This window comes from Chenopodium quinoa, unplaced genomic scaffold, assembly GCF_001683475.1.
Source record: "Chenopodium quinoa cultivar QQ74 unplaced genomic scaffold, ASM168347v1, whole genome shotgun sequence".
Lineage (NCBI taxonomy): Eukaryota > Viridiplantae > Streptophyta > Magnoliopsida > Caryophyllales > Amaranthaceae > Chenopodium > Chenopodium quinoa.
In genome coordinates, this window is record NW_018744874.1 from 2,730,688 (window position 1) to 2,756,768 (window position 26,081).

General features: G+C 32.2%; 2 protein-coding genes and 1 non-coding gene across 4 annotated transcripts; 1 reads left to right on the forward strand and 2 right to left on the reverse strand.

The window, feature by feature from the left end:
• Positions 1-2,353: 2,353 nt before the first annotated feature.
• TRNAL-CAA lies at positions 2,354-2,437 on the forward strand. Its single transcript has one exon. It is a non-coding gene; the product is annotated as a tRNA-Leu (tRNA).
• Positions 2,438-5,226: 2,789 nt separating this feature from the next.
• LOC110705199 (transcription factor VIP1-like) lies at positions 5,227-8,624 on the reverse strand. 2 transcript variants are annotated; one of them, XM_021883054.1, is made up of 5 exons: positions 8,263-8,624; positions 6,724-7,983; positions 6,494-6,626; positions 6,326-6,410; positions 5,227-5,889 (listed from the first exon to the last, which is right to left on the reverse strand). In XM_021883054.1, exons 2-5 carry the CDS (start codon positions 7,965-7,967, stop codon positions 5,645-5,647), a joined length of 1,707 nt encoding a protein of 568 aa, XP_021738746.1. In that variant the 5' UTR covers positions 7,968-7,983; positions 8,263-8,624; the 3' UTR covers positions 5,227-5,644. The 2 variants fall into 2 exon arrangements, with proteins under 2 accessions (XP_021738746.1, XP_021738745.1); XM_021883053.1 differs by having other exon boundaries at positions 6,724-8,089.
• Positions 8,625-24,167: 15,543 nt separating this feature from the next.
• On the reverse strand, positions 24,168-25,265 carry LOC110704890. Its single transcript, XM_021882703.1, has one exon. It carries the CDS (start codon positions 25,263-25,265, stop codon positions 24,168-24,170), a length of 1,098 nt encoding a protein of 365 aa, XP_021738395.1.
• Positions 25,266-26,081: the final 816 nt, after the last annotated feature.

Below are 26,081 nucleotides of genomic sequence, written 5' to 3' on the forward strand. Positions count from 1 at the left end.
CATGAAAGTCCCCGAAGGACTAAAACTACCAGAAAACCACAAGCCTAGACAACTGCTTTCCATAAAACTAAAAAGGTCACTTTATGGATTGAAACAATCTGGAAGGATGTGGTACAACCGTCTGAGTGAATACCTTATGAGAGAAGGATTCAAAAACAACCAAGTTAGTCCCTGTGTTTTCATAAAGCGATCACAATCAGGATTCGCTATCATTGCAGTTTATGTTGATGATTTAAATATCATCGGAACCCCAAATGAACTCGAGAAAACTGCAAAATACTTGATGAAAGAATTTGAGATGAAAGACCTTGGGAAAACTAAATTTTGCCTTGGACTGCAAATTGAGCACTTGAGTCATGGTATTTTTGTCCATCAATCAAACTATACAGAAAGTGTTTTGAAACGATTCTTCATGGACAAAGCAACTCCAACCAACTTCCCAATGGTTGTTCGTTCTTTGAATATGAAAAATGATCCATTTAGACCCCGAGAAGAAAATGAAGAGATTTTGGGTCTAGAAGTACCATACTTAAGTGCAATTGGAGCCTTAATGTACTTAGCTAACAATACTAGACCCGACATAGCTTTCTCTGTGAATTTGTTAGCCAGGCACAGCAATGCACCAACATATAGGCATTGGAAGGGAGTTCGACACTTACTCCGGTACCTACGAGGGACACAAGACCTTAGTTTATATTACCAACCAAAACAAGATGTTGCTCTCATTGGGTATGCAGACGCTGGATACTTATCAGATCCTCAAAATGCCAAGTCACAAAATGGATATGTGTTCACTTATGGCGGCACTGCAATATCATGGAAATCAACAAAGCAGACATTGACAGCGACATCGTCAAATCATGCAGAGTTGATAGCCCTCTATGAAGCAGGACGGGAATGTGTGTGGCTGAGGTCGATGACCAGTAATATCCAAAAGGAGTGTGGAATGAACACAATAACAGAAGACCCAACCATCATCTTTGAAGACAATACATCATGTATCGCTCAAGTAACTGAAGGATATATTAAGGGAGATAAAACGAAACATATTGCCCCAAAACTGTTCTTCACACATGATCTGCAAAAGGACAAGGAAATAAATATCCAGCAAATTCAGTCTTGTGAAAATCTTGCTGACCTGTTCACCAAATCACTTCCTTCGAAGAAATTTGAGCAGTTAGTTCACAAAATTGGAATGCGACATCTTCGTGAACTATGCTGAGATCAGGGGGAGTATTATATGTACTGCACTCTTTTTTCCTTCGATCAGGTTTTTATCCCACTGAGTTTTTTTTTTCTGACAAGGTTTTTAACGAGACAGTACACCAAAACATATAATACAATATAGTTGTACTCTTTTTCCCTAGCTATGGTTTTTATCCCACAGGGTTTTACCTAACTAGGTTTTTAATGAGGCAACTTGTACCCCATTCCATGTGAACGTTCAAAGGGGGAATGTTGAGAAACATGATTGAAATGAACTTCACATGTGGTAATTAAAGTCAATGAAGACTTTACTAAGTATAATAATTTGTATAAAATACAATAATGTATATTATTGTATTCAATTATTTTAGCTATATAAATGAAAGTTCACGTATTGTGAACTTAAGTTGAAAAACAAGAAAAGAGTTTTCCTACCATTCTACTACTTACTTCCTATCTTCATCCCTTCACTGATAAATATCTTACCATCAGTAAAATATTTTTAACATAAAGTTCTATTTTACCACCAAAAATTTCTAAAAATTGTTTTTTACCGTCAAGAAAATCGTTACATTTAAATGTTTAAAAAAAAATCGATTTTCATACGTAACATATGTTGTTCATGGGATTAATTTAGACCTACAAATCCAATTTAAGGTTAGAATTTACAAAAAATAATCGGAAATGAATCTTTTTGCGTATTTCACGCAAATTAAAGTATTTTTAAACACGCAAAAGAAAGCATTTTCGATCATTTTTTTTGTCAATTCTGACCTCAAATTGAACTCAAGAATCAAAATGCCCCCCAAACCTCTAAAGACCATGTGTTTGGCACGAAAATCGAAGAATTTAAAAATTTTCATTAGGTTTTTGACAGCAAATAGTAAAAAACAATTTTGTGTTTTTTTTTTAGTAAAAATAAAAAAAAAATTGTCAAATTGATGGAGGAGAGGGTTCAAACGGCACCGTTTTGAACTTCCTTTGTTCTTTTTTACTTGGCCCGCTTTAAATTTGACACTAGTTACCACTCTTTTTTTTACCATCTGTTATAAATTATATATCAGGAAAAACATGTACATGTGAAATCTTGTTGGAATCATCTAAATATGGAATATAGGTTAAAAAAAGGGGTTAAAGCCATTCATCAGTCAGGATGGCCGAGTGGTCTAAGGCGCCAGACTCAAGTTCTGGTCTTCGAAAGAGGGCGTGGGTTCTAATCCCACTTCTGACAAAACTTTCACTTTTTTTTTTTTGGGTATTGTTGTTGTATTTCACTGCTACACTTTGTAAGAGTTTCCATAACTGCAGCCTTATCAGTTGCATTCGAACTGTGCGTATAATTAATTGTATAATCCGAACTTGCATTTGTATTTCTGTAATACGAAGTATAATGCTAGCTTATCAAGTTATCAGTTGGTTTTACTACCACAGAGCCTTGCACTCGACTTTTGGGCAGAGAGTAAGGCTTGCAATCCAAAGAAATTTGTGTATGTTTTAGGAAAATCGCTCCCTCAAGCTAAGTAGTATTTGCACATCACCAGTATTTCTTCTATGTGTATGACTGTATATACATGCAGTAAAAGGCACATATATTTTGTTCATTCTGGCTCCATTATCATACTTGCTCTGCAATTTTGCATTAATCCTTGAAAGCACAATCACTTCACAACTTAAAAGACAATTTAACATATTTTACACCAACTTCGTTAATCGCTATAGTAGACTTAGTAGCGAGCATAAGGAACGTTCATCACTTTCGTTTTTCAAGCATTATTAAGTGTTTGGGTCCAATTAAGCCTAATTGGGCCTGGTCCATAAATGATTCAATCCAAGTCAAGGTCAAGACTCAAGCCTCCCATAATGCCAGATCAACCTCAAGTCAACGGCCCAAGTCATCATGGTCAACCCATATGACTCCAAGCCCACTCCTCCTTATTATGCTAAGGTATAAAAGCCTTCAATTACACCATTTATCATTCATTCATATATAGCCTCAAGCAATTAATACTCTTGCATAGCTTTCTCTCTCTAAACACTGTTTGACTTCGGCATTGGAGGGGCCTTCCTCGGTGCAACCCCCAAGGCCAGTTTACGTGTGTTTGCTATGCAGGAAACCCTCGACCCAGCATTACTTGGACCGAGTTCAGTCTTCAGCCATATCTTCGGACTTTCGGCAAGGTCCCATTGTTTTCACCCGAAACATTAAGTAATATCCAAAATTTATGTTTCAAATGATTTTGGATGGATTAATCCCTCATATTTCTTATCTTGGAGATTGATGAAACATTTGGGCTTGATTATTCCCTATAATATTTCTGTTTCATATTTCCCATTTTTATTTGTGGGCATTTAGACAGTGTATGTGAGTTTGGATGAAAAGCCCTACCCAAATTAATGAAAAAGGCCGACCGTTAAATAGGAATGAAAGCTTGTTAATTGTAAAATATACGAAGTAATACTTTTGAGTTTTTAACTCTTCCTTTTGCAAATCAACACGTCAATACTTCATCACCTCACTTCATAAAATTTAAATTATTTTTAAAAACTAGTCTAATAATTTGTTGAAATGACCAAAAGGGTGATAATTTGAGACTTGAATCTATACATTAAAATTCAAAATAGTCATCATAATAAGTAATACTACCTCTACTCATTATGTACAATTGAAATATGGTATTTGTGAGGTATAAAATATTCATTTATTGCACATAATAAGAAATAGAGGTAGTAGCTAAGATAGCTAAGGCTAAAAGATTAGCGATTATGATAACTAAGATAACTTGAGCTAAAACGTAGGTCATGGTAACATAGCCAAATTAAAGTATCAAGTCCTTGGACTATTTACTGATTTCAAAGAAAGCACATCAAGTTTTTATTTATTTATCTATTTATTTTTTACAAAAGAAAGCACATCAAGTTAAATACTTATAAATTAATAAAAATTACTTCATATTTAAAATACTGATTTTATTATCTTTTTTTCTTCTCCGAATAGGTGTATAAAAAGTCACAAAGGGAAATGACTTAGGCAAGGTTCACTTACTTTAATCTCAACTCCTATGTAATATCCGTTAAGTTAACTCACACAAAACGTGTTAACATACCTAAATAAGTATTTCGTATCACGCAACTCTAAAAACCATAAAAGGCATAAGAAACAAACTAACAAAAGAAAAGAAAAGGCAAAGAAGACAATTTCCTCAAGACTTTTAAGAGAAAGTAAACACTATCAAGATAACATCCAATTATATGTAAAAATGTTCACATATAATAGAACTCTCGTAAAGTAGATAAGATCTAAGACATATACATAATTAGCTTTATTAGTAACTAATAATAAAGAAATAAGGGTGTTTTTCTTAGTCATGAATCTCGTATTCTCGTGACACAAATTAAAGAGACCATGTTATGCTATGTTATGTTACACGAAACAAACCAATAATTGAGGCCATTGCACCATAATATTTCACCACCTCAACATTTTGATGTAGACTTTTCTTGTTGCAGAGGTTGAAAAATATTGATGGAATATAATTATTTTTATAGAAATATAAATAAAATATAAAATATCTTTTGTGGAGTATTTTCAAGAAATGTGGGTCCATAATTTAGACAAAGACTTCATTGTGTTTCTTCTCGTCCAAAGTCCCATAATAATGTGTCATCACCTTCCACCCCTGCAAATTGGTCCTACTTACATAAATCTGCAATAATAATAATAATATCTTTGCTCATCTATAATTTCTGATCAAACTTATATTCACATACAAGTTTGATAATTCGTTACCTACTACCATTAAACATCCTACAATCTTGCATATCTCTATCACATATTGCCACGTGGTTTTCGAGATAAAATATCACTATGATCTATGTAGTTCAGATCAAGGGTCAATTGAAAACAACCTCTCTATTGTCGGGAGATACGTGAGTTTAGAACCCCTAAACAGTGTCATGTTGGGGTAAAAGGGTAATGGTTTATCAATTAAATCATGAACGTATAGTATATCAGTAGGCTAATTTAGCACAATGAAACAAGTTTTTGATCCATTTCATACACAATAAATTTGAGTTTAACTGCAAAAAAAGTAACTGGAAAATCCCACATTATGGCACCCGATTGCAACCAAAGCACCCGTACATTAAAAAACTACTCTATTGTACAGATAGTTGTGTAGCAACTTATGTCTAAAAACAAATTCTTTGCTTTGACATGCATGTTCCTAGATAAGGTAAATAGAATGTATGATTTAGTAACTCTATGCAAAATGAATCTACAGCTAATTTACTTTGAAGTTTACGTTTCTATGTTGATGTGAAATAGATAAATTAATGCAGAAAGAGCAAACTACAGATCAATGATTGAGCCAACTGAGCCAACGTTGACTAAAGATAGCTAAGCGAGGCACTGAACACAAACCTATCTCAAGGATAACCATTATTGCTTTGATTCACTCTTTGAATTTCCACCATTGTTCGAGTCTTGTGCTTTTGGCTGCTCCTGTAGTGGATTGGACTGTAACTTATTAGGGTTGTTTTGGTTGGGTTGCTGCTGCTGCTGCTGGTACATTTGAGGATTGACAAAAAGCTGCTGCCCAAAACTCTTGGATATAGACTCGGCACTCAGCTCTCCTGTGGCTACCTTTAGGCGTTGGATTTCTGCTGTTAATGCTTCATTTAGAGCTGCCAAATATATCAAAATCACATTAGATTTGATGCTATACATACTACTTCGAGCAGATAAATCCTTTAAAGATCGCCAAATAAATGAATTAACTACCAATGATGCAAAGTTATCCAGAATATAAGCATATTTAGAATTAACAGTTTAACACCAACCTGTAATTCAGTCTTTCTTTTCAATTTCTTACCTTTTTAATCCTTTAGTTATTAAATAGGGAGGAGGGGGATTAGTTCAAATTAACAAAGATACGATGATTAAAAACAACTCCTAGACCAAAGACACTACAGGAATAGTTAAATAATTACTACGTATCATATTGATGCAAATATAGACTAACAAATAACAATCCCAATAACTTATAGAGCAAACTGCTTTCAGAAACAGCCATATCCACATTAACTCTTACTGCTATCATTTCAAAATTGGTAATCATACCCTCACGAAGCTGAGCTTGTTGCTCCATCGCTTGTAGACGAAACTTCAGCTCATTGTTTTGGCTGGAAAGTCCGGAAGAATCCCTCTGTTCACAAAACAAAACTTTGATTAAGGCCACACGAACCATATGCAAACGAGTGCACATTTCTAAACCAGTATTCTCAGTACCTGCAATAATGTAAGCTGTGCAGACAAAGTTGTGGCTTCATTTTGTAAAGTTTGAACTTTGTGTTCCAATTCTGATATGTATCTCATTTTCCGCTCCTTTGAGCGAGCAGCTGACTGACGATTTGCCAAAATCCTGAAACGGAACATATACAACACAAATCTGAATAAGCAATGATCTCAAATCATCACCGCCTTGAAACAAAACCATACATGAACACGGTAGAGGATACCTTTTGGCACGTTTAGGGTCCGTTAAAGCAATCTCAGCTAACTTCTCATTTGCCATTATCTTCTTCAGTTCAGCCCCAGTAAACTCTCCGTTACCAAATTCCAAACTGAATGCACTGGAATTTCCATTTTCAGGATCCTTAAGAGAAAGCTGAGCAACACCAGTACTCGGAGAAGGAGGTAGCTTTGGAGATTCGTCACCAAAATTCATATTCCCTATGAAACTGTCCATCGAAATACTTCTGTAGTGTCTAGATGGTGCAGCCTCACCTACGGAACCCCTCTTTCGTTCACCAATCATTGGTCTTTGTCCACTGCTTCCACTCTCATTCACACTGCTTTCAGCTTCATTATCACTACTTTCACATCCATTCGTCTTGGACCCACTAGCTCGACTATCCAAATCATCTCGATTTTCATTACAATACTTGTCATCAGTCCCGGAAGAATTCATGGTATCAATGTTGTCCAGATCCATATACGCGGAAAGGATATCATCTACAACTTCACCTTCTACATTACCATCTCGCGTCTTATCCCAACTAGACTCCTTCTTAACTAACTGTGCAGGCTTGGTTGAAGTCACAAACTCTCCACTAGACAAAGTCCTCTCCAAATCACCATGACCTCCTCTTGGATTAGGAGATACCATTGGTGATGGCGGCGGAGATGATTGAAATATACTATCAAAACCAAAAGGAATATCACTTATAGAACGCCTATGCAATTTCCTTGGTGGCAGTCCCTCAGTGATATGAGCTGAATTACCCCTGCCAGACGGTGGCAACAACGAATTGCCACCGCCATCACGATTCTCCAACGAACCATTGGACAAATTAGTACTATCAGGAGCACTAGTAGGGGAAGTAGAGTTTTGGTAAGGCGACGGACTCAAAGGGGGCAACGAATCATTCATAAAAAAGGCCGGTTGCGACAACGATCGCGAATGAGACGGTCCACGACAGAAATTCTGTGAACCTGAGTGCCGAGAACCTGTTCTAGTAACTGGGATTTGTGAATAGGGTGACAGGGGTGGCATAGGAGGGTGAGATGGTGGTATCCCTGATCTTTTACCATTTTCAGAGTTGAAATTTTGCAAATTCTGGGAATTTTGAGGTAAAGGAGGTCGGATTTGGGATATATTCAATTGAGCTACATCAAGATGATTACTTGTTCTTGATAAAGCCCCAAATGGATTTTGAAGTCTATGCATCATATCAATATTACCCCTTTCTGTATCACCCATTTTGGATTATAAAACCCTAATAACACAAATTAAAACCCCAAATAATCAATCAATTTATCAGCTTTAAATTTCAACCCACAAAACCCCAAAACATCAGCTGAACCTCACTATCACACATAAACCTAGAGCAAAAAAAATACCCAACAAAATCAATTTAATCTTTTACCAAATAATCAAATACCCAGATGAAAAGAACAATCAATCAAGTAACCCAGATGATAAAAATCCAATCTTTTTCAAAAAACAAGAAAAACGAAAGAAAAGAGGGTGAAAATGGTGGTAAGAGTAACAATACCTAGCAGCAAAATGAGGCATAAAATGGAGAGAGAAACAAAAAGTAATGCTGCAACACCAGCGTAAGTTAGCAAAGAAGCGTGACTCTAGTAAGACTAATATGCGCCTGATCGGAAAAAACCTTAAAGCAAGGCGGAAGAAGGGGTTCACTTTCTCTCACTAAACTTTCTCTCTCTTAAACTCTTGTTGTCTTAATGAAGGAGAAGATATCACTAAAAAATTATACTGGAACACGGATTTTCTGGTGACTAACGCGTGAATTTAATTAAAATAAGAAAAAGTTTTCAATTTTTTAATTTGATTTAGTTTCTCGCTCTAAATACAGTGTTTTAGAAAGAGGGTGAGAAATTTGATTTGAATTTGGGTTTCATTCCGACCGCATTTGGACCTCATATACCCGTATTGATATCTTTCAAATTTTCAATCAATCAATCAAACTTATTCAATTCTTATTTTTCTATCCCCTCCATCTCCGCAGTATATAATGGTTTTAAAATACTTTTTTCATTTTTTGGTTTTTAATTATTGACATGTTTTTTTTAGTCACATTTGTCAATTCATAAATTAAATCATTAATATCCTTAATTACCGATACGAAAAAATTATAAAAATTTGATATTTTGAAAATATACATTGTGACGAATCTAACAAAATCTTACTTGAATATATTTTACCTTAGAGCAAGTTTAGCCCCAAGTTTTAAAATTTGGATGTGACATTATTTTTGGTGGTACCCATTGAAATGATGTCATCAAATTCTTGTTAAGACTTAGGGTCTGTTCTCTTACGTTGAAATTCAATTCAGTTCAGTTCAGCTCCTAATTTCCTTCTCTTATAAAATATTCAGTTCAATTCAGCTCCTAATTTCCTTCTCTTATAAAATATTCATTTCAGTTCATTTCAGTTCAGTTTAGTTCAGTTCAGTTCAGTTTAGCTCAGTTCAGTTCAGTTCGGTTTAGTTCAGTTCAGTTCAGCTCAGTTCAGTCAATGAGAACAGGCCTTTACACAAATTTATCACTTTAGCCCTAAGACTTAAATATTTGACATATTATACGTAGAAAAGTGTTAAAATAAAAATTAAAAAATAAAAAATAAAAAATAAAAAATAAAAACAAAATTATAAAACTAAAAGTGAGGGGGTGAAGTGGGTCTCAATCTCAAGTCTTAAGTTGAGTATTCGAATTTCAAGACTTAACTTGAGACAGCTTGAGATTTTTGATGAAAAATGTGAAAAGTCTTAAGCATATGTCTTAAACTTGCTCTTACATATAAATCACAAAATATGGTCAAAAGGAGGTGTGTGAACAATGCTAAAGCTAAAACGTGTTAACTAGTACTCCCTCTATTTTTAAATACTTGCTTCATTTTTTTATGCGCGGAGTTTTAGGAGAAATCAGAGAAAATAATAAAATATGAACGTAGTAGAGTAGGTGGAAAAATAAAAAATTGTAAAAAGCAAAAGTAGTGAAGAAAATTAGAGGAGAGAGAATATGAAATAAATATTGTAAAAGCAAAATGGAGCAAGTACTGAAAAACGGAGGGAGTAAAAAACAGCGGTAGTAATTTTCTTAGCACACAATGTAAGATTATAAATTTTAGTTGTAGCCAATTAAATAAGTGATTATTAATTTATTTATTTATTTTTTTTGAATTTAATAATTCAAATGCCACGCAAGCAAAATTGGCGAATGATATTTTTAAGTTTTAATTAATTAAGTATAAAATATTATCTTTTGATATTAGATGTTTTATCTAAATATGTAACAAATTTTAGTACAAAAATACAAAATAATAATAATAATAATAATTATTATAAATTCAAACAAATCGGCTTCATCTCGTAGTTAGATATAATCGTATTGGTACAAAACTTGTCTATAGACCAGAAGTAATAACTTGTGAAAGTAGAATAAATATTTTGAAAATATAATTTCATCATCTTGAAAAACAAAAATGATACTTCGTAATACACCGTTATCAAACGCGGTAAAGAATTTCGAATTCATGTGCGATTTTATAAATTGGGCCATTGGGACTATGTGCGGTTGCGCCGATCTCACGGCGTGTTATTATTACTCATATAAAATTTCCCGGTTGATTGTACGATTTTGTTGATTTATTTATCATTTAGTTATTTAACTAGCATAGTGCCCGTGCGATGCACGGTTTATAAATCAAACTATTAAACCCGTAGGAAAAATAAAAATAAAAACAAAGGTAATTCATTTACTATTAAAGGACTTGGTTACTAATGGTCAAAAAAAAAATTAAGGAACGTTATTTGAATAGTATTTTATGTTATTTGAATTTCTTTTAATTTTTTATAATGTTATTTTATTAATTGAAAAATAAAAGAATAATACTCCACATAGCTATATAAGAAGTGGACTAATTTATTTATATCTCCCGTTGAGAAAAAACTAAAAATTTCTTATCATACCATCCGCATCAGTAGCTACAATCAATCTAATATATACATGTTTTATTTACCCGTCTCACTCGTTAAATCTATAGACACAATAATAACCTTATATTTGACCTACCAGAACATATATTTTCCTTAGTTAAGCATTGTGCCAAAAACTATATATTATGTAATAGTCATATATATAACCAATAGCTGATTAAATATAGTATACAACACAAATACTTCGTATATAGGTATGGATACTGATAATTTTATATAAATAAAATATACGGAGTATATATTACTAAGATTTATCCCTACCTTAATTATAAAATGGTTAACAAAACTCTTATAATAGTGCATGAACATTTATATATCTAAAAATGTTCTTTTTAAATATATTTTCCCCCATTTAATTTTAAAAGCCTTAAAATTGTCTCTTGAATTCGCTAAATTGATTTAAAAGGTTATGTTTATTTCAATATTTAAAGCCATTTACTATTTTCATTTCCTTTCCTTTTGTTTTAATTTTTCTATTTAGAATTTATTAGACTATTAGGTTTCAAGATCGAAGTCAATATCTTTTTACCGTACAATCACTAAATCAAAGTCACTCAACTAAAGTTTTGGACATTGCATAGCTACACATGCAACATCCAACACATTTAATGATTACATGCAAATAATTTTAATAAAACTACGCATTCGATATAAGTTATTAAACAATTTAACTATATATACATTTTGATAGGTTTATATCTTTCATATTAACTAAAATTTACAAATGTTATTATTATATTTTGAAAAAAAAATTTAGACTTTGGAGTTTTGTATAAGATAGATAAAGGATAAGTTAATTCCCGTCATATATGTATTGAGTTTTGGGTGTTCTATCCGGTTCACCCTTTGGGCTAATCTAGATTTGAGGATCTGTTCTAGGTTATTAGGTTCCACTCCCTTTCCGATTGTTGTTGCGGGGAGCGAACACAGGTCCTCCCTACCAAGTGTAGTCTCAATCACCACTACACCAACAACCAAACACTTTGTATGGAGGACACGTGTTATAAAATATTATATTATATATACATATACTTTTTTATATTATAAAAAATATTATATTATATACACATACTATTATAGTAAAAATATTATTATGTATAAAACAACATAAATTATTGCACATGATTGTTGTATATCTAGCATAGTACATGAGCAATGCACGATTTTAAAATCAAAATGTTAGTTTTTCTAAAAAAAAATTCATAAGTAATAGCATTGTTAATACGAATATTACAATTTAAAACGCGAGTAATGGTTATAATACATTTTATATCTATCCCTTTTCCGTCAAATGTCTAATTCAATTTAACTTTTATTCTTCTTGTTTTGATTGGTTATTGGTTCAGTTTATTTTTATTTTTATTTTTAATGCAAGAAAAACAAAAGGTCATTGTAAAAGACATTGTATAGAAAATGAAAGGTCGATTAAAATTAAATTTATGTTCAAGATTATGTATTTTTTTCCAAGACAACATTTTGGCTCAGCATTCAGTATTTGTCAAGGAGCAAAACAAACGATAAAAGTAATTTTTACACTATTTTGTATCTTTATCAAAAAATTTTGTATTCATCCGATTACTTGAATTGAATTTAGGATAATTGTAGACTATTTTGGGTAACTTTTATCAATAAAGCATAAATAACTTTCATTCATTACAGGGTAGCTTTTATAATAGGTGCACAATATTTTATTGTACATCTGATTTTTTTTAAATGTTTGTATTGATTTCATAATTGACGTCAAACTAAATTCTTATCGATTTATTTAATTTTCATAAAAAAAAAATATTAGCCTTTCAAAATATGAAATATTTGTTTCCTTAATTAAGCCACTTTAATCATATTGCTTCAAATTAGTTATTATTCTTTAATTTGACTATAAATAAATATTGGAAAGACTTTATGGATTATTTGTAGTGTTGGAACGTATATATTTATTATAAAAAAATTAAATCAATATTTATGTTAGAAAATCATGAAAATCTTATTCATATATAGAAACTTGCTTTTATTATTTAAAGTTTAACAAAAATAACTATGCTTGAATATGTAAACAGTAATTATATAGATATATTTAATACTTAAGATAAGTCAATGAGAGAGTGACATTTGTCATCCTCACATCGAGGTGCTTGTCTTTTAGTATAATACAGATAGATAGATAGATAGATAGATAGATAGATAGATAGATAGATAGATAGATAGATAGATAGATAGATAGATAGATAGATAGATAGATAGATAGATAGATAGATAGATAGATAGATAGATTATTTAACTTGACTATAAATAAAGATTGGAAAGACTTTATGAATTATTTGTAGTATTGGAAAGTATATATTTATTATAAAAAAATTAAATCAATATTTATGTTAGGAAATCATGAAAATCTTATGCATGTATAGAAACTTGCTTTTATTATTTGAAGTTTAACAAAAATAACTATGCTTGAATATGTAAACAGTAATTATATAGATATATTTAATACTTAAGATAAGCCAATGAAAGAGTGACATTTGTCATCCTCACATTGAGACGCTTGTCTTTTAGTATTTAGTATAATATACAGATAGATGTATAAATTTTGTCTAACTAGCTTTCCCATTTCTTATTTCCTTTGTGTTATTTTTTCTCGTACTTCCTAAATTGTTCTCAGTGTCATTTATTAAAATCTAATCTGAGTAAAAAATAAATATTAAAAAAATAAATAAATATTCTAATGCCATATAATTTAAAAGTTTAAGAATAGTATTTAATACAATTCAACGGTTCTTCAAAATCTAAATCGATCTATTTTAAAAACTTACAAAGAGTAGTACATAAAATAGTGGATTTTTAGAGATAAGGCGCAATTCACTATTGAAAATTAATACTGAAATGTCTTTTTTGCCCTATTGCTTTATATTTTTTTTTCTCACCTCTTTCATTCCATTGAAGCGTACACTGCTTTTCTCACCTCAATCAAAACAATTTTCCCTCTTTCGATCAACATCAATTCAAACCCTAATTCCTAAAACAGATTCAACATTAGAGTGGCAAATTCTTGAAACACAAAAATTATATTTATGCCCTAAAACCCTAACCCTAGAATCCTCTTTTGATTTTATGAGTTTGCTTATTTTTTCAGATTATCAAGTTGGAAATCAAAAGATTATCAAATTGGATGCAAATTAGAGCTACCCATTTCTTCGAGTTATTGAATTTTTTTTCAATTGGAACCAAAATCGAGGTGCCCATTTCTTGAAACCTTCTACTGTCGAACAAGTACATTTCTCATGAAATAGTTGTTTCAATTTCATAGATTTAGGTGTATTTTTTTCTATATTTTTAGATTTCGTTATACGTTAGACCTAATTTTCGATTTTCCCAAATTTTTAATTTAGAATAAAACAATTGATTTTAGGAGAAAATATGTGTGATTATGATGCAGTAATCGCTGCCAATAACATGCGAATATGGATAAACAAAGCGTAAATGGGTGATTTCGAACCGCAAATTGGCTCAAAGGATGAAGCATCATCATTTGGATGAGGTCCACTATTTCCTGTTGATCAAACACTCCTGTTCACAATAGGAGATCGAGAAGATGGAAGAAGATGGAGGTATGACAACAAGTTCGATGTAAAACAATAAAGGTTTAATTTTTAATTTTTTTTGTTGCCTTTTTTTTCAGTTTCATTGTTAATTTGAGAAATTTTTTAAATTTAATTTTTTGTGTTTGATCTAAAATACACACTTTGTCCTTTTATAGTTTGCATCAAATTTTAAGTTACTTCCAGATTGATAATTGATTATTATTTTTCATTTTTATTTCTAATTTATTTTATTTTTCGATTGATAATAAAGAACACTGAAATTAAAGAGCTTTAGTAAGCTGATCTGGTTAACGAAGAAAATGGATTAGATGATAATCTTATCACATATTTAGTGAGTTTAATTGGAAATAAGCTCATTTTATTTGGTGGATGGCATAATTTTATGCAGACATCTCATACAGAAGAGTAATCAAGGGTGCTTGCAATTTGTTATTTCGAAACCTATATTGTAGGTTATTGCGAGGCTTCAAAATGTAGAAAAAGATAAATACAGAGTCATAGTATCCAAAGGGAAGTTGAACAAACAGTGCTTACTCTTTTAGAACATACAAGGCTTCTGTGTGTGGTATGGTTTTGTGTGTGTATATATATATGATGATTGGATGTCCACGTCCTATATTTTTAATTGTAGATGGAGCATTGAAGAAATGGCCGGAAGATTCTAAAAACTCCTTCACCATTCTTATATCCATAATGTTCTAGAAAATTCTCGAACCATGTTTCTAGTTACTTCCAATATAAAAAATTATCTAAATATTTTTAGTGGCTTGCATGATACAAGCTAGTAGAAAAATCTAGAGAAATGAGGAACAATATCAACCATGCTACATGTATTAGGAAGCTTCTAGAACATGAACAAATGCTCCACTAAACAATAGACCTAAAATTTGGGCCACACCCGGGTTCTAATACCACTTATGTACACCCTAATTTCCTCCCTACAAGCTTATCACTTGAGGGGGAGATTAATTGAAGTGAGTTGAACGGAACTTACTAGAGCTGAAATGAACTGAATATTTTATGAGAGAAGGAAATTAAGTTAAGAATTGAACTGAACTGAACTTATTGGAGCTGAGCTGAAGTAAACTCAAAATAAGCTGAAGAGAACAAGCTCTTAGATTGCAAGTGTGAGTTGTTGTTCCACATGGAAAAATTAAACAAAGAACCACTAGTTTATAACCTAAGTGAGCTACATATTATATTGTCATATGATTTTGGAATGGAACCTCACTTACAACCAAATAATATAAGTTTTTTTTTTTTTTCTCCAAAATATATAATATAGATTTTTCACAAAGTTTTAACTTATTTTTTACTATATACTTATCCTCAATATAAATACTACTATCATACCATGTTTCCTTGCCTAGTTCCCTATGTCCATTTTTCTTACTACATTCTTTTTATATTATCTGTAACGATTAAAAAATTTCTAGTAACACTTATGTCAAATCATTACCAATATATAATATGAAACCAAGGGACTACCGGGAGACTAGTGGAGGCTCGGTCTCCCCGGCCCAGATTTGCACCCCATGGTTTTTATCTTATGCCCCCCTAAATTATTATATATATTATTAAAGACAAGCATGTAATATTAGTATAGCTTGTCTTGTTGGTTGGGTAATGGAGCATTTTCATAGCCCCTATGTGAAACAGAGATAGTATATTGTTACATACATTGTACAAAACTACAATCTAACTACTACTCCGTATTAGGATGGAGAAATTATGGATTTTTCTAAAGATTTTCACAGAAACATAATATTTCTTCAAAATTATACAATTACTTAATTTACAATAATGCCAGGTATTGAAAAGTAAATCATTTTTGTAAACTGTAATTTCACAGCTTAACACATAAGAAAACTCTTTTCCTACCAAAAACTACATGCTTTGTCTGTAGATAACCTCTAATCCTGCCAGTTTACATGACGTACGTGATTCTTTAGTATGATTCGATATCGACGATACGCATATACAACGTAAAATTAAAAATAAATAAACAAATAAATAAAATAAAGCAAAAATTTCACATTTTTAGAAAAATCAACATCTAATAAAGTAGAATAAACCCACATAATTAGTAGGGTAATTAAATAACCCCACAAAAGGATAATCAGCCTCTAATTAGTTGTGTAGGAATTAATTAATTCAGAACTAATCATTATTGCTTAGATAGCCCTTTATAGTATAAATATAATGCCAAACTAAAATAATCTCCCATTCCAAATCGATCAATAAGTGATTAGCGTTCTAATTAATTAATAAAAAAAGTTAATCAACAAAAGTGATTACTATTCACTTATCAATGAGGTGTTCGCCTAGTGATTAAGATTGAGGATATGTGTAGATTGAGGATATGTGTAGATTGATCACATGTTCAAACTCTCCACCCCCATTTATAATTTGTATTTTGTATTAATTGTATCTCATTTGCACCCAAAAAAAAAATTGTTCTGCTACTTGTATGTTCTGCCAAAAAAAAAAAAAACTCGTTTGTATGTCAAGTAAAAAAATAGAAGAATGATTGTTCTTTTATAATTTAATAAGAAGGATTTTTTTTCAAAAAAAACAAAAAAAAAAATCACCTATACTGACTAATAATTTTGATACAAAGATAATAATTAATGGTAAGATATGTGGAATATTGATAAATGATTAAATAATATTTTCGATATGGAAATAATACGTACGATTCGTGATGGATGCCGGATATGAAAGATAAAAACATTTAATATGACATGTAAACTCAATTTCTTTAAAGCATCCCTCGGTCCTTATATGTGTTACATATTAGAATGGAGTTTCTTAGAGCAAGTAGATACAAATAAAGATCGGATACAAAATGCATGAAATAACAATCCAATTCACATCAATTGAAAGCCTTAACATTTGATTCATGTGACATAATTGTATTTATTCTCTTAGTACCCTAGTAACATAGGTGACAAATCAAAACTTTAGGACTGATACGATATAATTCTTGATGTATAGCATGATCCCGACCAAGCTAGCAATGGGAAACAATGCAACGGCCAGTGTTGCTAGTTCTTGGCCTAACAATAGTGGACTGTGGACCGATCTTTAATTGAATTTTATTTATTTATTTATTTAGTGAAGGGTATCGATCAATACAATTTACGTACAACAAAATGTTTTGCTCTATGTTTGACTTGATATTGTAAAGATTAAGAAATTATTATTGTACTAATGAATGTAAACACACTTGTTTAAGTATAAAATAAAGGTTTGTCAAAAAATATATATATATACGTTATACGTAGTATATATATAAAAATTAATAATAAAAAAAATAAAGGTGGCTTGTGAAGTTGTGAGCCCTCGAGAGTGGCCTATAAGTCTATAACTTTGATATGCTCACCGTAATTAACGATTGACGCTAGCTTCACGCTGTCATTAGAGACTTTAGAGTACTAATATTATTACTCCATAGTCCATAATAAGCTGCGTGCTAGCCTTTATATCATGATTATAGAAAGAAAGTTCTATCTTTTGCGAGTTAGATTTTACACATAAAAGGAATTCTCATAAGCAATGACGGAGTTAGAAATTTTTTGTTATAATTGTGAAAGTAATATTGAAAAAAATTTAAAACAATCCAGTGACAAATAAATTGATAATCACAATTATGGGTACGACCCTTAGGATTACAAGTTAGTATTATAACCCTCTTCAAAAAAAAAGAAAGAAGTTCTTTATATATATATTAAAAGAATATGTATTTCCCACATATATAGAATAAGATTTGACATTTTCTGACTAATGGGAAATAATTACTCTATAGATTATAAATTTATACTCCGTAATACGAGTAGCTATTTTCAATCTTGGAGGAAAAGCACCTTAAGGTTTGGAAAGTAATGAACTTACTTGGCCATCTACACTAATAGGTTGGTATCTTCGTTCAATAAGAAATTTTCTTAATCCCATATTATGATTTGATGTACTAATGCGGAGTAACTATTAACAAGACATAGACATAACATGTGCAACTAATAGGTGTATAGAAATCATTGGCACACTAATTAATATCGTTTACAAGTAACTTTATTAAGCTAATATTAATAATTAGAAGAACAAGGTCCAAGTTACAACATCACATTTAATTTATGGCAAATTTAAGAATATGTTCATCATGATCGTAGATTCATGGGTTTAGAGTCTTCAAATCAAAATCAATTTTCTAGAAATTTGTACGACCAATATAACAATAACTAGTCTCATATTCATTATACAATTTATCTTATGTGAAATACAAAGCTTGAACTTTAAATTTCAAAATATACAGAGTAAAACCACATGATCATATCGAACATACCATAAAGTATCAAAAATCTATATTTTAATTTGGAATAATATTCCCGCTCAGACGATGAGCATTGTATTTGTATATGTGTTTTGCCTACCCAAAGTATTGGAATTGAATACCAACATTAGGTAGCATGATAATATTTCAAAGATTTATCTATTTATCTATTATTATTATTATTATGCCATTTATATATTTATGCATATTACGGTGTAATATAGGGCCTGTTCTCTTACGTTGAAATTCAGTTCACTTCAACTCCTAATTTTCTTCTCTTATAAAATATTCATTTCATTTCAATTCAGTTCAGCTGAGTTCAGTCAATGAGAACACACCCATAATCTCTCTAATATTTCTGACGGGCCTACAATAGTCACATTACAGTCTTTACGTCTTGCCAAGTAGTCTTAGTCCACTGCATAATCATGATTAATTTGTTAGTTTAAAGACAAAGAAAGGTGGGACCCACAACTCCAAAAACAAAATTATCTAAACCTAACACAACTACATGCATAACGTGCGATGTCGTTTTTGACTGAATTCGGCCAACACAATCGTGCGTTTGTCTCAATTAGGAAACCTTTGCAACATTATTGTAACTCTTCTTTCTCCGGCCCAAAAAAAAAAAAAAAAAAAAAAAGTTTTTAGGTTTAGGGAAAAAAATAGAGAACAAATACATGTGTGATTACCATATTATTGGTGTTGTCAACGTGTGGTCTGGTTAACTTCATTTGGGACCCACATTGTTTGTTGAGGTATGGGTTTGGTAGAACTTCTTGGACTCTAGAAATGTGATTAAAACCTAGTTGATATAAAATGATTACCAACTAAGAAAATATTAGCCTTTGTTTAGCTTCATTATTAGGCTTTTAAGAATTATTTTGCACTAGTAATGCTTTACGCCTTTACTAATGACTCATAGTATTAGAGGCTGAGAAGTTCTTTGGTATATAGAAATACTATTAGGCTAAAATGCTTTTTTGAATTTAAATGTAAGGTTAGAACATTGGATTTACATCATAGGATATAATAGGAATGCACTTCATGACTTCAACACAAGAATAGAAAAATAGTTCTCACTTTTATTTTGTACACTACAATACATGAATAATTTTCGAATATGTTTTTCTACTAACATCTTAAAAAGTTTAAAATATGTTATTTTCTCCATTTTACTATAGACGACCTATTTAACTTATAATTTTACACACATTTAGCAATGTATTACATTAACAGTTATTTAATCAATGCAAAACTTATAAAAAAGTTGGCTCTTAATTTGTACTCATGACAACAATATTGAAACTTTTAAAAATGACTTTTTTATTAAAAATATTTTACTGATGGTAAGATATTTATCAGTGAAGGGATGAAGATAGGAAGTAAGTAGTAGAATGGTAGGAAAACTCTTTTCTTGTTTTTCAACTTAAGTTCACAATACGTGAACTTTCATTTATATAGCCAAAATAATTGAATACAATAATATACATTATTGTACTTTATACAAATTATTGTACTTAGTAAAGTCTTCATTGACTTTAATTACCACATGTGAAGTTCAATTCAATCATGTTTCTCAACACTCCCCCTTTGAACGTTCACATGGAATGGGGTACAAGTTGCCTCATTAAAAACCTAGTTAGGTAAAACCCTGTGGGATAAAAACCATAGCTAGGGAAAAAGAGTACAACTATATTGTATTATATGTTTTGGTGTACTGTCTCGTTAAAAACCTTGTCAGAAAAAAAAAAACTCAATGGGATAAAAACCTGATCGAAGGAAAAAAGAGTGCAGTACATATAATACTCCCCCTGATCTAAGCATAGTTCACGAAGATGTCGCATTCCAATTTTGTGAACTAACTGCTCAAATTTCTTCGAAGGAAGTGATTTGGTGAACAGGTCAGCAAGATTTTCACAAGACTGAATTTGCTGGATATTTATTTCCTTGTCCTTTTGCAGATCATGTGTGAAGAACAGTTTTGGGGCAATATGTTTCGTTTTATCTCCCTTAATATATCCTTCAGTTACTTGAGCGATACATGATGTATTGTCTTCAAAGATGATGGTTGGGTCTTCTGTTATTGTGTTCATTCCACACTCCTTTTGGATATTACTGGTCATCGACCTCAGCCACACACATTCCCGTCCTGCTTCATAGAGGGCTATCAACTCTGCATGATTTGACGATGTCGCTGTCAATGTCTGCTTTGTTGATTTCCATGATATTGCAGTGCCGCCATAAGTGAACACATATCCATTTTGTGACTTGGCATTTTGAGGATCTGATAAGTATCCAGCGTCTGCATACCCAATGAGAGCAACATCTTGTTTTGGTTGGTAATATAAACCAAGGTCTTGTGTCCCTCGTAGGTACCGGAGTAAGTGTCGAACTCCCTTCCAATGCCTATATGTTGGTGCATTGCTGTGCCTGGCTAACAAATTCACAGAGAAAGCTATGTCGGGTCTAGTATTGTTAGCTAAGTACATTAAGGCTCCAATTGCACTTAAGTATGGTACTTCTAGACCCAAAATCTCTTCATTTTCTTCTCGGGGTCTAAATGGATCATTTTTCATATTCAAAGAACGAACAACCATTGGGAAGTTGGTTGGAGTTGCTTTGTCCATGAAGAATCGTTTCAAAACACTTTCTGTATAGTTTGATTGATGGACAAAAATACCATGACTCAAGTGCTCAATTTGCAGTCCAAGGCAAAATTTAGTTTTCCCAAGGTCTTTCATCTCAAATTCTTTCATCAAGTATTTTGCAGTTTTCTCGAGTTCATTTGGGGTTCCGATGATATTTAAATCATCAACATAAACTGCAATGATAGCGAATCCTGATTGTGATCGCTTTATGAAAACACAGGGACTAACTTGGTTGTTTTTGAATCCTTCTCTCATAAGGTATTCACTCAGACGGTTGTACCACATCCTTCCAGATTGTTTCAATCCATAAAGTGACCTTTTTAGTTTTATGGAAAGCAGTTGTCTAGGCTTGTGGTTTTCTGGTAGTTTTAGTCCTTCGGGGACTTTCATGTAAATGTCCGTATTGAGTGACCCATACAAATACGCAGTCACTACATCCATTAATCGCATTTGCAGTCCTTTTGTGACTGTCAAACTTACCAGAAATCTTAATGTAGTTGCATCAACCACTGGATAATATGTTTCTTCATTATCAATCCCTGGAATTTGAGAAAATCCTTGGGCTACAAGTCTTGCCTTGTATCTAACTATTTCATTTTTCTCATTACGTTTTCTCACAAATACCCATTTGTATCCAACGGGTTTTATACCTGCTGGTGTAAGGGTTATTTTTCCAAAAACTTCTCGTTTTTCAAGTGACTTTAACTCAGCCAGCACTGCCTCCTTCCGCTTTGGCCAATCACTCCTACGTCGACATTCTTCTACAGTTCTTGATTCAACATCATTTTCATCAGACACGATGTCGATTGCGATGGAATTTGCAAATATTTCATTAACGATATCATCTTTCCTATTCCACTGAGTCTTTGTAGAGACGTAATTCATTGAAATTTCATTGTTATCAATGTTTTGAACATCTTGTTCATTTCCCGTAGGGTTGTCTTCTTGTTCGTCCCCTTTTGGATTATCATCATTTTCTTTACTTTCATCCACATTTGGTCTTTCTTGACCTTCTGACGGGGGAACATCATTAGTCTCATTTTCTATTCCATACAATCTTTTCAATTTTCTTGGCTTAGAATCTTTTGAACCAAGTGGTCTTCCACGCTTTCTGCGTGCCTGAGATTCATTTTCTATGGCCTTATTACCAGTTGGGATTTCAATACGTGCAGGGGCATTTTCTGCTGGTATATGTGATTTTGTCACCTTCTTTATGTCTACAAATGCATCAGGCAATTGATTTGCAACACTTTGTAAATGAACAATTTTCTTAACTTCTTGTTCACACATATTTGTTCGTGGGTCTAACATCAACAGTTGTGTTGCATTCCAAATGAGTTCAATTTCTTTCTTATGTGGGTCCACTTTCTCTCCCCCTAAGGCTGGGAATACTGTTTCATTAAAGTGACAGTCCGCAAATTCTAGCCGTAAATAAGTCACCAGTCAATGGTTCAAGGTATTTAATTATAGAGGGGGATTCAAACCCGACATAAATTCCCAGCCTTCTTTGTGGACCCATTTTTGTTCGTTGGGTTGAGCAATGGGAACATATACAGCACAACCAAAGATTTTTAGATGTGAGATACTTGGTTCTCGACCACAAACAAGTTGTAGTGGTGAGAATTTATGATAAGCTGTAGGTCTCAATCTAATTAGCGCTGCTGCATGTATTATAGCATGTCCCCAAGCAGATGATGGCAATCTTGACCTCATTAATAATGGTCTTGCAATCAATTGTAATCTCTTAATTAGTGATTCAGCTAGACCGTTTTGTGTATGAACATGAGCTACTGGGTGTTCAACATCAATTCCAATTGACATACAGTAATCATTAAATGTTTGGGATGTAAATTCCCCAGCATTGTCAAGTCTTATTCTATTTATTGTATGATATGGGAATTGTGCTCTTAATTTGATGATTTGGGCAAGTAATTTTGCAAAGGAAACATTTCTACTTGAAAGTAGACTAACATGTGACCATCGTGTAGAAGCATCAATTAAAACCATGAAATATCGAAATGGTCCACATGCTGGATTAATCGGCCCACATATATCTCCCTGAATTCTTTCCAAGAATTTTGGAGATTCAGTAGCAATTTTGTTCATGGATGGCCTTATTATTAATTTGCCAAGTGAACATGCAGAGCATGTTAATTCATCTGATTTGGGAATTTTGACATTTCTTATTGAATGTCCAACTGAATGTGCTATTATTCTTTGCATCATCCCAGTTGCTGGATGTCCCAAGCGATCATGCCATAAAATAATCAAATGTTTGTCATCTAACTTCTGGTTAGATACCATATTGATTTCCACGGGTCGTATGTTTATACGATATAACCCCGAAGAGTATGCTGGCAATTTCTCATATATATATTTCTTGCCATGTTTTTCTGTCGTGAGGCATATATACTCTTTTTGATCTGTCGTCATTGTTTCTAGATGATAGCCATTTTGGCGTACATCTTTAAAGCTTATGAGATTTCTTCGAGATTTACTCGAATATAAAGCATTATTGATTATTAATTTTGTTCCATTTGGAAGCATTATACAAGCCTTTCCAGATCCTTCAATTAATTTAGCTGACCGAGAAATAGTGTTCACATTTGCTTGAAACAACTTTAGTTGTGAAAAATAATTTCTATCTTTTAAGATAGTGTGCGTTGTTCCACTGTCCAAAAGACATTGATATTCGGAACTAACTTCAGGTAGATCCACATCTTCATAAAATAAATTTGAGATTAGTTTAGAATAATATCATACAAACTTTTATTGATGATAAAGATTAAAAGTACATTAAAATACAAGGAACTAAGAAAATACATTAAAACATAGCATATGTTACATTAGTAGATGAGAAACCTAAGCATTGTTGTTTTCTCCAAGAATGAAATCATTTCCAATTTCAGCATTATCCATGAAATAATCGGATACATCAAGGCTGGGACAAGGAGCATTTTCCTCATTAACATAATTTGCTTCTGCATTTTTCTCTTTGCCCTTTACAGAAGCCTGGTAAAGATCTACCAAATGTTTGGCCGTACGACAAGTACGTCCCCAATGTCCTGTCATGCCACATCTGTAACATGTGTCTTTTCCTTTCGAAGGAGTTTGTTTGTGGCTTCCAGATGACTGCCCCTTCTGTTTTTCAAATTTTTTGAAATTACTATTTCTTTGAAAATTGTTTCTACCTCGACCACGGCCGCGTCCGCGATAATTTCCACGGCCTCTTCCACGGCCATTGTAATTTCCACGTCCACCTCTTCTTGTAGAATTTGACTCGGGTGGATAGGAATTTGTTGCATTTGCCTCATGATGAGTGGCCAAATACCCAGTTGGTCTCAGGTTATGATTTTTCAACAAAAGTTCACTATTTTGTTCCGCAACGAGCAATACACTCATTAATTCATTGAACTTTTTAAAACCTCTTTCACGATACTGCTCTTGCAACAGTATGTTGCTTGCATGAAAGGTAGTGAGTGTTTTTTCAATCATATGTTCATCCGAAACTGGATGATCACAGTATCTCAATGTATACACTATCTCATGTATAGTTAAATTATAATCAATTACAGATTTGAAATCCTGGAACCGTAAATTTGTCCAATCAAATAATGCCTTAGGAAGGAGCACCCTTTTGTGGTGTCCAAATCTTTCATTAAGGCAATCCCATAATTCTTTGGGATCTTCAACCATCATGTACTTAGTTTTAAGGCCTTCATGTAAATGATGCCTTAACAACACTAAGGCTTTTGCCTTATCTTGTTCAGTAACAGGTTTTGCAACAGTCATTGCAGAAGTGGTAGTATCAGTTGTTTGACCAGAGGGACTTTTATTTTCTTTAACAGTGTGCTCCAAGCCTTGAGCTTTCAAATTCATCATTACATCCACTTTCCATTCCAGAAATTTCTTTCCAGATAAATCTAAGATGCTGAACTGTCTTTTCATAAGGTCTCCCATTTTAGCTACAACAAATTACGTGATAATTAGTTTATAATAACAAATTATATGTACAACTCACATGTTTAGTTCTTCCATATTTATAATTAAGTTAATAAGACACGTGATAATTAAATTTAATATAATAATAAACCATAAATAATATAGTCTTTTCTCCCCCTTGGTTTATTATTGTGAGTAATTATATGATTAGACAAAAATTAATCATGTTAGTTGCAAAAAAAAACAAAAAAGCAAAACGACAACAATAGCAGTAGTAACAATAATTATAATGATAACGGTAATATTATACAATGATGATTAATAACAACAAACAAACATAATAAAACAAAAACAAGCTTTTAATATACTAAAACGACAAAATAAGTGAGTTTTACTTATACATAATGACAAAAACTAATATTGCTACTAATAGAACTACAAGCGCCGTAATTAGAAGGAAATATTATTTTATCTTCCTTAAATCTTCTTCAAAGGTGAATTTGTGGGTGTTTTGGGTGTTCTGGTTGCCGTCGTCGGGGAACATATCGGAGAAGAAGGGGGTGATAAAATTTTTGGGTGATTTTTGGATAAAAAGTGGGAAGGGATAAGGGATTTGTGGTGAAATTGGGGGAAAATCCGCCTTTTGTAGAGGTAGGTTTATCCGTTACTGTTCTGTACAACTGTAAATATATCATATAATAGTCTAATGTACTGGCATAAAATTATGGTCCGTATATATATATATATATATATATATATATTTATAACTGTAAAAGGTTATCTCACTAGGAATGCAAGCCATAGTGGTCCGAGAGCCCTAATATCTATAAAAGA

Coding starts and splice junctions, on each gene's coding strand:
- LOC110705199 (XM_021883054.1), bottom strand. CDS start 7,967: ATGGGTGATACAGAAAGGGGTAATATTGATATGATGCATAGACTTCAA. Junction 6,627..6,723: donor GACCCTAAACGTGCCAAAAG/GTATCCTCTACC, acceptor GTTCCGTTTCAG/GATTTTGGCAAATCGTCAGT. Junction 6,411..6,493: donor CACAGCTTACATTATTGCAG/GTACTGAGAATA, acceptor TTTTGTGAACAG/AGGGATTCTTCCGGACTTTC.
- LOC110704890 (XM_021882703.1), bottom strand. CDS start 25,265: ATGGGAGACCTTATGAAAAGACAGTTCAGCATCTTAGATTTATCTGGA.